At 29.5% G+C, this 12,248-nt stretch overlaps 1 protein-coding gene across 1 annotated transcript in view; it reads left to right on the top strand.

Annotated features, from left to right (window-relative positions):
- Positions 1 to 6,220, top strand: part of LOC142327503 (legumain-like) — a 76,342-nt gene extending 70,122 nt beyond the window's left edge. Inside the window, exons 11-12 of the mRNA XM_075370626.1 lie at positions 4,448 to 4,621; positions 5,518 to 6,220. Of these exons, the coding sequence (XP_075226741.1) occupies positions 4,448 to 4,621; positions 5,518 to 5,661 (318 nt within the window). The 3' untranslated portion in view covers positions 5,662 to 6,220. The remainder of the gene's footprint in view (positions 1 to 4,447; positions 4,622 to 5,517) is intronic.
- The last annotated feature ends 6,028 nt before the right edge of the window (positions 6,221 to 12,248 follow it).

Here is a 12,248-nt window from a genome sequence, read left to right as displayed (position 1 = left end):
ATAAGGTATCATTATTATTTTAAGGCGAGCTACAACAATATAAGGATTATTATTAGCTGAGAGACTCGATTATAGAATGCTGAGCTGTTTCGGAGTACAAAACCTTCAATTAAGACTTTTTTGAAAATCTGTAAAATGTAGAGTTTGAAATAAAAACTAAAACCAAATATTTAAATTTAATAATAATATAATATATAATGTAATTTAATAATGGGGAAGATGCACTGTAGGAAAGTTTTTAGACCATTATTTATAAAATATAGATTGCTTACAGTGCCAGTTTTATATGCTTACGAGTGCATCAATCATCTTTGTTCTGTAGGTCCTTAGAACAGTTAAGAAGACAGCTGAGACACAATGACTATATACAATAGAGATTTTTTAATTTAAATGGTTGTAGGGAGTCAACAGTATAAGGGAAGAGTACACTACTACTTAAACTTAACGTTACAACTTATTATAAAAAGTAATTACAGATTTTAGGGCGACATGATTCCATATAATAACACTGATAAATATAATTTTTGTTTCCTAATATGCAATACATGATTTTAATCTAATTTTTCTACCACCCACCATTTTTGAAATATTTTTAATTTATAATTAAACGATTTTTTCATTTTTCAATGTATAGTTAGTATTCTAAGCTCATATATTGTATTTTGTTAGCTCATTTTTTATTGTTTAATTTTGTTTTCATAATTTGTAAGATATAAATAAATAAGCAAATACTAGACAAAGAATTAAATCATATCATAGTTACATATTATGACATATCTAATACTGAAGAATGAGCCTTCATGGAAAAGATTAATCATGTCTGTGCAGGTCAAAACATGTAGCTGAAAACACAGCTGTGTTGTTTGTATTAACCACAGTATTTAGGATTGAATTAATTTTAAGTCTTATTGCTGTCTTAAATTTGTTAACAGTGCAGTATCATAATGCCTCGAAATTGTGTAACTGATGTGGATGCCTTTTGTTATGTAATTGGTGAGTTTACCGTAAAATGAAATAGAAAAAACATTACATCTTTAATTAAAAAAGCATGTACTTTCAGTGTAAAATTGGTGATCAGGATAGGATGTGGACATCTCATATCGTATTCACTAATTGTTCTGTATATTTAAGAAGATAGCTGAAAGGTACATGGAAGGCTTTGTCATTTGGTTTACTTATGGTTTGTCGCGAACTAAAGGATCATGTCAGATCGTTACTTTTGTATAACAATTGTGTCTGGAATTTCTAAAAAATCTAAAACATCCTGCAAAATATCTTTCAATGCAATCTGCAATCAGGCCTGTATCTCACAGTGAAATTATTCCAGTTCCTGAGCCACCTGTGAATGTATGTTTCAAAAGTAGCTATGAAGAATCAGGCAATACTGAAAAAGACAACAATGATTTTGATTTTGAATTATCTTCCAATAAGCCACATCTTATATCACAAGGTGAATTAAATGACTTGGTTAGGGATTTAAATTTATCAAAATATCAAGCTGAATTGTTAGGATCAAGACTGCAAGGTTGGAATTTACTTGAAAAAAATACAAAAGTTTTGGGCTTTTGAAACCGACAAAAAGAACTTTCTCAGTACTTTATTGATGAAAATAATTTGGTTTATTGCACAAATGTTAATGAGCTTATGTTGCAGTTAGGACAAGTTTATAAACTTCAGAACTGGCACCTTTTCATATTCGTCCAAGTATAGTTTAAAGGTGGCCCTATTACACAACGATAACAAATATCCTTTGATACCAATCGCTTATGGTATTAATCTGAAAGAGACATACGATGCAATGAAAGACATTCTTGAAAAAATAAATTATAAAAAACATAGCTGGAACATATGTAGTGATTTGAAAGTTATAGTTATTTTGTTAGGCATGCAGTTAGGTTGTACTAAGTACATGTGTTTTTTTTTGTTTTTTTTTTGCGAATGTGTCAACCGAGCTAGGGATAAACATGTTATCAAAGAATGGAAGAAACAAGACAACTTAACACAAAACGGGAAAAATATTATTCATGAGCCCTTAGTTGAACCCAAAAAAATATTTTTACTCCTCTTCATAACAAGCTAGGACTAATGGAAAATTTTGTAAAAGCAATGAAGAAGGATAGTCGTGGATTTTTGTACATCAGGCAGAAATTTCCGAATGTAAGTGAAGGAAAAATTAAAGGAGTATTTGTCAGACCTCAAATGAGAGAGTTGGTCAAAGATGATGTATTTAACTCGGTGTTAAATAATGTAAAAAGTACAGCTTGGGCTTCATTTAAAGACGTTTGCAAAACTTTTCTCAGTAAACAAAAATCTGATAATTACCACGTTGTTAATCAACTTCTTACTTCATACAGAGCTATGGGATGTAGTATGTCTGAAAAAATTTCCTCCACTCGCATCTGGATATTTTTTTCTGAACACGGTGAACGTTTCCACCAAGACATTTTGGTGATGGGAAGCCGCTATAAAGGGAAATGTAATACTAACTTGCTAGCTGATTACTGTTGGAAATTAATTTGGGATGTGTCTGAGGCTATTTGTAAAAGAAAAGCATCAACAAAATCATTGTAACATAGGTATGGCCATGCAAAATTTTGGAGGTTTTAACTATATTTTCCCTTAATTTTTTTTTTAAGTATAATTTATTTAAAACTAGGCTGATAGGAAAATTGTAGTTATGAATCTGTAATGTATACAAGAAAGCAATTCAAGAAATGATATCACACTTGGAGGAACATCAATAAAAAATTTTATGTCTATCAGTGTAATCAATACTGCAACTCTATTGCAATTATGTTTTTAAAAACAAATTACAATAACTGATTAACACAACAAAGCATCACTAGAGCAGAACTCCGATCATTTGTTACTTAGTGTATTATAATTAAATATTGTATGTCAGAACAAGTTTTTGACCTATTTTTACATCTGTGCTGTTTGATGTTGTAATGAGAGCAGGCAGGTTTTCATATTTTTTTAATAAAATATTTTCAGGTTTGTTAACAATTACGTAGCTTAAGTTTAAGCCATTTACTAGTACATTAAATTATTTATTTATCTAGATTATTGGCAAACACTACTATTGTAATGTTTTACTTGCTTAAAAAATAAAATTGTGAAAAGAATATGAAATCATATTTTCCTGAATTTAAAACCAAATCAAAATGATTATAAATTTATACTTAAGAAGAAAATAGATTAATATCTTAAATAATAACTAAATAAAAGTTCACATTAATATTATGCAGTTCAAATAAACTACATACCTGAGTACTTTTTCATCTGTTATGTAGGTGTTTGCTTATTTCAAAAGCAGAGAATTAACAAATTTTTGTAAAAGTTGAGCAAGAATTTCACTTTATATAATAATATTAAACATAAAAAAATTGATCACAGACACTAGTGTTCTTTTTTAATTATAAAATTACAAACACTAATTAGTTAACTGATTTGATTGTAAGTCTGTAATCTACTTGTGTAATAAATGTTTTAGTAAAATAGCTATAAGATCTAGTAATTATTAGATAATATCAAAACAGTTTGATTAAACTGTTATTTCTCAGAAAAAACACAGACTTTTGTTTTACTTTTATATAAACTGTTTTATTTTTTCTGCGATGGTAATGCTGCACAGCAAACACATTGAAACACCATACCAAGCTGTCAGCTAATGAATGTTAAGTTGACAAAGAAATATAAAGTGAATAAACTGTTTGCCATTGCTGAGAACTGATCATTTACCCAGCAAACTGTTGCTTTATCAATATTAAATGTATGCTAACCACTAACAACAGTTTCAAAATCCAAATAAATCTTATTCAATAAATCTTATCTTTGAAAATACTGTAATATTAAAGTGTAGAATAAAAGAATAAAAAAATTATCAAATCTTGAGTTAAATTTTATTATGGTAATCATTGATGTCAACTGAAACATCCCATAGCTTATGCATTGAGAAAAATATTAAAATAAAACTGCTGATTTTAAATGCAAAAAACAAGCAGTGAACATCAACAGATAATTAAATTGACCTGTTTTTTCCCCAACGGTTTGTACATAACAGTTTTTTTTTTTCAACAAACTGTTTGTTTTTGGTTTGTATCAACTACAGAAATGCTCACCTCTAGTAAGACATGAGTCTCCTTTACTTAACATGCATCATTGACTTTATTTGTAATGCAACATTGCATTAAAATGCAATGGCAATGCATATGATGTTAATCCATTGTCATCAGTTGAGGCAAAAACAAATAGTGAAAGAAAATAGGAATAATAGGAAAACAGGAGTTGTCATAAAGACAGGGACGCCCTAGAGTAAAAGTGTATAGAAATAGATTAGTGAAGGTAAATTATTTGCAGTTTCTGAATGATTTAATAATTATAATTATTTTTTATGTTGTTTGCTGATTGTATGTTTCATATGTATGTATTTAATTTATTTTTTCAGAAAAGAAAAATTGTTGATCAGTTGTTTGATAAAATTATTACAAATATTGCCAACGGTAATGAATCTAGAAAATATCAGCTAAACAATTTTAAAGGTATTCTTGATAATGACAACTTTGCCTGCTATAGATCTATTTTCAAGTATTTCTCTGAACATTGTTTTCGAATAGCTAAGGTAAATTTTTCACCTGGATTTAATTATACAATTGATCATATTTTGTTTATTAAATTAATCTATTTATATATATATATATATATATATTACTTTGTTTCATCATGTTGTTTAATATTTTCATGACAGAAATTTTCAAGGATTTCAATGCAAGCTATTATCAGTCATAAAAAAAATTCCATGATTTCCATTATCTATGTTCGTAAGGATGGTGAACATAAAAAAAAAACTAGGATTTTTATTACTAAAGTAAAGGAACCAGGTTGAGAATTCACTGTATTTGATCACTCTATTTAAACCTAAATGAAAGAACTTTGTAGGAAAAAGGTTTGGTAGATTCCTTTAGTTCCTACAGAAACTCAGTGATTGTATGCTGCCTAATCCCTTGAACCTAAGCACAATTATTCATTAATTATTAATGGTGGTGTATTTACTGGGTATAGAAGTAGGCAATTGTTACAATGAAAATCAATAATTACAAAAGCCAAAATTGAAGAATTGTACTCAGCAGATGCTCCAACAGACAGACATGATGCAGAACCTTTTCAGTTACTGATGAGAATAAATATTATACCACAGACATTATAAATATTATGTTCAATTATTTCAACTATTACCTATAAATGATTGTAATAACTAACAAGAACCCAAGTATTGTAGATATGAATATAAGTAAATAAAGATAATTTTTTTTTAAATGTACCAACTAATCAATAAATCATTAGGCTTAGCAAGGATGGAAGCCCTAGATGCTTTAAAATTGTCTGTATGAATTATTTGTTAATAAAAGGAACAAAAATCTACTGATTTGTTAAAATGAAACAGAAAAAAACAGTGTCAATTTATTATCACTACTTCTATCATATTATCGGACTTTATTTATTTTTATTTTTTTACAGAATCCTTATGTTACTGTACATTTACAGAAATTTGTAAATTTCTGTGATTTACCATGGACTAGAGAACCTACAATGTTTAATACAATTGACACAGAGTGTTCTGGATGGCAGAATCAGTACTTTGGAGTTCACAGTATAATATAAAAAAATTAATTAATTAAAATTATGATAATTATATTATTTTCCTTTTTATTTTTGTGCTTTTACTTTTTGTGTCACTGTTTTTGTTGTAATAGCATATTTTGTTTAGTCATGTAATAATAATGTTATAATAATAATAATTGTGTTCTTAAAAATATATAACAATTTTATTGTTAATACTGAAATGTATAATTTATTTATATATTTATTGTTTATTAATTATTATAAATAAACAATCATTAACTTGAAAAGAGTAATGTTTTTTTAATATTGGAAATATTTTTTTTTTAAAATATTAAACATTTTTGAAATTGATTTTTTTGCAGTAGCAAATTTTTATTTGGTTGTCATATTTTATTTATATGTTTATGTTAAAATAATAATTGTATTACTATTGTATTGTAATCATTTGTTATAATACAGTATTATAATAGTGTTGTTGATATTGAAACATATTGTTTATTTTGGCAAAGGTGGATGGATACTGGTAAAAAATTATTGATGACATTTTTAATATTGAATTGTACATTTTGAAAATAAAGACTCTTCTTTTCTAAGGAAATTGAATTCATTGTTGTACTTTTTGATATAAATAGAAAATTTCAGAGGTTTTATAATTACACAAGCAGTAAGTTTATTGTTTTGCTTAAATCATCAAATAGAAGAAAAATTGGCAATTTAATAATTAGAATTGTAGACAAAGAGTAAACCAGAAAAGATTATATAAAAAAATTCTATCCCCCTGACTACATTAGCATAAGATTTAGGTAATTACAGAAGTATTTTGCTACTGAAGAGGAAGTAATATATGTATATTTGTTACTGTGTTTTGGTGGTTGAGTTATTTTTTGTATGTACTTTTATATATATTCATGATACATATGTATGTATATATATATATAATATACCTTATACACCTGATATAGACGAAGGTCTCCTGGGACTTTCATAACCTATTCTACTCATAAAAATAATAGAATAAGTTCATATAAATGTGTCCTAAAATGCTTTGTTTGTTAGTTACAGCTAATGAAAGATTTTGCTCAGATTTCAGCTACCTTGGTGAAATGAAGGCTTACTGAAATATTAAGGATATTAATTAAGGTGCAGAATTAGTGATTTCTTATGGTTTTTGACCTGAACAATCATATAAAGTTAAGATAGAACCTATCTGCAGTAGGCTTTGATAAATCTGGGGTGAAAACCAATAAATTGGGATAAAAAACCTTGTTTTTTATGTTGACGTACAATAACTTTATTAAATGGTTAATAAACACATTAAAAAAAAACTTGAGAATTAATTCTGAACAAAATGATGTAAGATAAGTTGATTAAAACAAAGAAAAATTAGAAAAATTCAAATTTATTTAGAAAAAGTACACTAGACCGAAGTGGCATTATATGTACCAGTTTATGATAAATCTTCAAAAATGGAATCACCATTTTCGACAAATTTCTTGGCATGTTTCTGTACTGCTTTTGTTCTATTTAGTTCTTCAGGACTGATAAAAAAATTAAGTTGCTCAGCCACATTGATAATATGGACAATTAATTCCTCATGTGAATGTATTTTTGTTTTGTATACAATATTTTTTCATCCATCTCTAGATGCAAAAATCTAAAGGTGTAGATCAAGTGTAATTCTTGGAATACAAATTAAGGCGTAAATTTTAGTGGTTTTATGAAATCTGATGTGAAAATATTTAAAAAAATAGATCCCAGATATTTATTTTCAGTAGTTTTCAAGAAACTTGGAGTAAATGTTAAAACATTACAGTCAAAAAACACTATTTTATATTTGGCATAAATTAACTCTGTTAAATGGATAATAACTACATGAATTTTTAAACCAAAAAATAATTGATAATGAGTAAAAAAAATTGATAAATAGTAAAATGTTATGAAGAAGTCCACAAAAACTATATGCAAACTAAGAATTTCCAAGTTTATTAAAAACAAAACATCAAAATGTGGCAGATTTTAACTAGATCAAATGAAGTAAAATTTTTAATATCTCAAAATGAAAAAATTAAATATTTTAGAAATATAAACAATCAAGATTTTAAAAAAATTGAATATCAAAATAAAATATCAATACGGCAATTTATTAAACATCTTTAAATAGAGTTGCCACCAGCTTCGAATTGGGTGGGACATCCTGAATTTTAAGAAAATTTTCAGCATTCAGAATTACAATTTAGGGAGAAGCATTATATGGCAGGATGCCAAAATATCCAAAAACCCTTAACAAAATATGAAACAAAAATTCTTAATGATATTTGTAAATTTTAACCCATTATATGTACCAATGACTATTGAAATAGAAATGTTTCTCGTTGGCAGCAGTGAAATCATCAACAATGATATTTTTCCTTTGTACTGGTTCAGCTGTTCATAACTTCTGTACAACAAGATGATGCTAGCAGATTTTTGATTCATGTGTTTTTGGTTTAAATTTTTATAGCAAAAGTGAATCAGTGGAATATTTATCAAAAAATGAGGTAGTATATTATTATTATAAACAATTTATATTATTATGTATATAATTTTAAGATACACAAAATCCTACATACTATTTTTATTTTTCTAGAGTTGCTTTCTGCACATCATAAGTCCCTAAACTTAACTATTTTCACAGTGTCAAATTCAAGTGATAGCAAAAAAAAAAAAGAAAACAAAAAAAGAAGAAATTTATGCATGTACAGAACTGTTTGGAAAGGGAAACATTGATCTTTGAAGCCTTGTTGAAAAAACAGTCTGTAATATTTGCTTCCATGAATTTAGTAGCAAAAATGCCATTAAAAATTAATCAAATGGTGGCGCAAAAAAAAAGGAAGAAAAGTGGAAAACAGGGGGAAAATATTAGAATGTTATTTCACATCACCTGATACAAAAAGAAATTCACTAACAGGTTCAGAACTACGAGGTGTGATCAAAAAATTCGGTGAATAATTTTTTATTAAAAAAAGTAATAAGGTTACATAGAATTCGATTTAATCTCCTTCAAAGTACTGTCCTTGGCTAGCAATGCACTTATCCCAAAGTTGACTCCATGACTGGAGGTATTTCTGGAAGGCGTCTTTCGGAAAGGCTTTCAGCTGCTCGGTCGTGGCCCTCTCAATGTCAGCAATGGTGTCAAAATGTTTTCATTTAAGCACAGTTTTAATTTTTGGGAAGAGCCAAAAGTCGCATGGTGCTAAATCCTGTGAGTATGGTGGATGAGGACAGACAGGAACACTTTTTTCGGTCAAAAACTCGCGAATGAGAAGCGAGGTGTGACACGGCGCGTCTTCGTGGTGAAGAAGGAAGCCATTGGTCCATTTTTCTGGTCGCTTTCTTCGTTCGTCGATTCACTTTGAACGGATCCGTACGAGATGTTAAGGTCTTCTGATAGCTCTCGAATAGTCATTCGCCTGTTTGAACGAACCATTGTTTCCACTTATTGCACATTTTCAACTGTTTTTGAAGTTACTGGACGTCCCGCACGCTGCTCGTCTTCAACAGACTCATTTCCGTTTTTAAATCTGTCATACCACTTGTACACAGTATTCAACGTTACCACATTATCGCCGTACACCGATTCTAACATTTCATGAGCTTCTTTGGCACTCTTTTGCAACTTAAAACAAAACTTAATGTTAATGCGGTGTTCAAAATCCATGTTGCGCGACAGACACAATAAACAAAACCTCACTCTAGCGGCTCTGGCAGCTGACTGGCTCTCGAACGTGTTACAACTTGTCCCTGCCTGTCTCAGTTGATCACGCTATTGGACAAATTACAGCATATGGATGTAGCGTCGGCAGTTGCCGCTATAAAAATTCATTCACCGTATTTTTTGATCACACCTCGTATGTTTGGTTTATCATACTGTGAAATACAATTTGTCATATTCAAGCATGGATTGTGACAAGATTTGTCCTCTTATATTTAATAACCCCAAAATTGCTTCAAAGGTTACTTGCGGTAGAACAAAAGCCGAAATGGTTGTTTGTAATGTAAGGGCCCCTGAATTACTCCAAAGATACCAGAGATCTAAAAAGAAGTAGGTTATTTGCCCGTAGCTGCTGATGCAAGTAATAAAATAAATGGAAAACTGTAGCTTCTGTGTATAAAATATTTTACTGCTGAAAAAGGTGTTGAATGGAAGGTTCTTGATTTTTATGAAAAGAAACTTCGGATTCTGTTTTTTCAAATATCAAAAGTAGGCTTCAATCCCTTAGCCTGGACAATATCACAGGTTACACCGCAGGTAATAACAGTGTTAATTTTGGGAAGAAACATTCTTCAGTATATCAGTTATTATCAAAGGAAAATAATAAAGTAAATTGTTCAGCGTACATTATACATAATACATGCAAGAAAGTACGCGATATATTGAAGTAGTTGTTCTCAAACTTTTCTTGTTCTGCCCAAAGAAGAGAAGAATTATTTTGCATTTTTTGACTTAGAATGGCAAAAAATTCTGAACAATGTCATGCTAGGTGGCTTTCCTTGAAACTTGCATTTTCCATATAAAAGAGTCGCTGGAATGCTATTTTAAAAGCATGGAAGATGATTTCTTTCTCTAAGAAAAATATATGATGACAAGAAAGCACCCCAGAAAATCCAGCTTTATTTTTCATTTTTCTTCAAATGTAGCAGTCATTTTTGAGAATTATATTAAATTCCTTGAAAAAGAGAATGTAATTAAATCATATATATTTCAAGTAGTCTGTGTTCCGAAATAATCTTATGAGAAGACAAGAGGACAGGTTACTATGAAGAACCACAGAAAGGTGTATTAGAAACCATGATCCCTCAAGAAAGCAACGTTTGTAAGTCAGACTTTCAAATTGTATGAGAAAGCTTCAAGTTAGTTACTTACAGAAATTATTTTACTTCACAGAAACCAGTCTTTATTTTTTACTGAAGAAGTTTAATCTTAAAGAGTCCACTATCTTTCAAACATCTCTGAAGCACTTAATTTGGATGAGTTAAATGAGGAATTCTGCATAAGTTCTGATAAAATAAATGCTACTGAAGTGAACTAAACAGGAGAGACTTTAGGTATGAAGTAGAAGGAAAGTACTCAGAAGATTGGCAAAGAAAACATTCCCATCTCTATAAGCTCATATGCTTTGTTGTAACATTCCCAATAGTAATGACTTTTTAGAATGTTTTCTTTCATGAATCTATAATGGACAGAATCCAGAAACAGGTGCTCACCTGCCCCATAAAAAATAAAATTATTTTCACAAATGTTGCATATATTTGCAAAGACTTTAGTGAAAGTGAAACAGAACAGAGAACTTTTAGAAGCTACCAAATCAAACAAGAAATACAGCTTCGTGTTATGAGTTTGTGCAATTCACTTTTTTCTCCTCGTACAAATATTTCAAGTAGTTTATATTATGTTTAAAATTAAAATTCATAATATTATTACAGCACTAAACCCAGTATATTCATATACCTTTTATTTTTTAATGTTAGTTACGTAGCTACTTCAGTTTCTGTTTTTTCAATAATACATGTATTTCTTTCTATTAGACTTAATAAATAAATTGTTTGGTGTACAAATTTGAGTATGAGGAACCAGCAATCTGCATATGTTTGGTATGTGTCTCCTTCTTTAGGCTTACCACAAAGTGCCAACCCTATTTTAAGAAGCTAATTAAAGATTAATTTTATCTGAATTTGTTTTAAATAATTTATTTCTTAAGTTGGTAATACTAACAGCAGATTCAAAACCTTTTTTGTGTGAAACCTTCAGTACTGGAGAAAGATGCAGAAATTGTGCTTCTGCAAATGGGTTAATTTGAGGGTTGAGTTATGGTAGAGGTGGTCATGATTGGAAGAGGCCATATGAAGGCAATAATAAGTTGTGTAGATACACTGATGGAAATGTCTGCCGAGATATTTACATCGGTGGCATCCTGACAGATGCCAAACTGATTACTGTGTTGTGTTATAAATTTAGAAGATCTAAAAGATCATCTCTGGTAAAGCCCATCACAGCTAGGTACAGACGGGGTGGTGTGGCAACTGGGATCATCACAAGGCGGGTGTCTTCACTTGTGGGGTTTAGGATGAGCTGAGTCAAACAATTAAGTTTTTTATATTGCATTTGAACAGTAATAAATAATGGAGCATGTATGTTGTTATCTAATAATACTTTATAAATTTTCCAATGAAAAATACACAAACATCAATTTTTTTATGGGTTCTGCAATGAAAACATATAAGCTGTCCAGCAAGAATATCATCAAAGATTTCCAAATAGGAGGATAAGGCTACCAAAACTTTTGCTTCAGTAAATCGTCCTTAAATACCACTGAATCGTAGCTGTCCTCTTCATATACTGCTGAAAGGAAAGAACACAGCACTATCAAACCTAGACATCAACAAAGTTTATGTAAAAATTTGGTGTAGTATTACAGGTAACAAAATATTGGGACCTTTATTGTCAATGAGAGGTTTTGGGTGCTTCATACTTAAACTTTTTGCAGAATAACTTGCCAGATCTATTGGAAGTTGTTCCTCTGATAACAAGAAGGCAAGTGATTTTCCAGTATGGAGGGATCAACTCCCAAATTTTTTTCTAACATTTA

Source organism: Lycorma delicatula, chromosome 7 (assembly GCF_047948215.1).
Source record: "Lycorma delicatula isolate Av1 chromosome 7, ASM4794821v1, whole genome shotgun sequence".
Classification (NCBI taxonomy): Eukaryota; Metazoa; Arthropoda; class Insecta; order Hemiptera; family Fulgoridae; genus Lycorma; species Lycorma delicatula.
The sequence above is the reverse complement of the archived record's forward strand: the minus strand, read 5'-3'. Positions and strand labels throughout refer to the sequence as shown.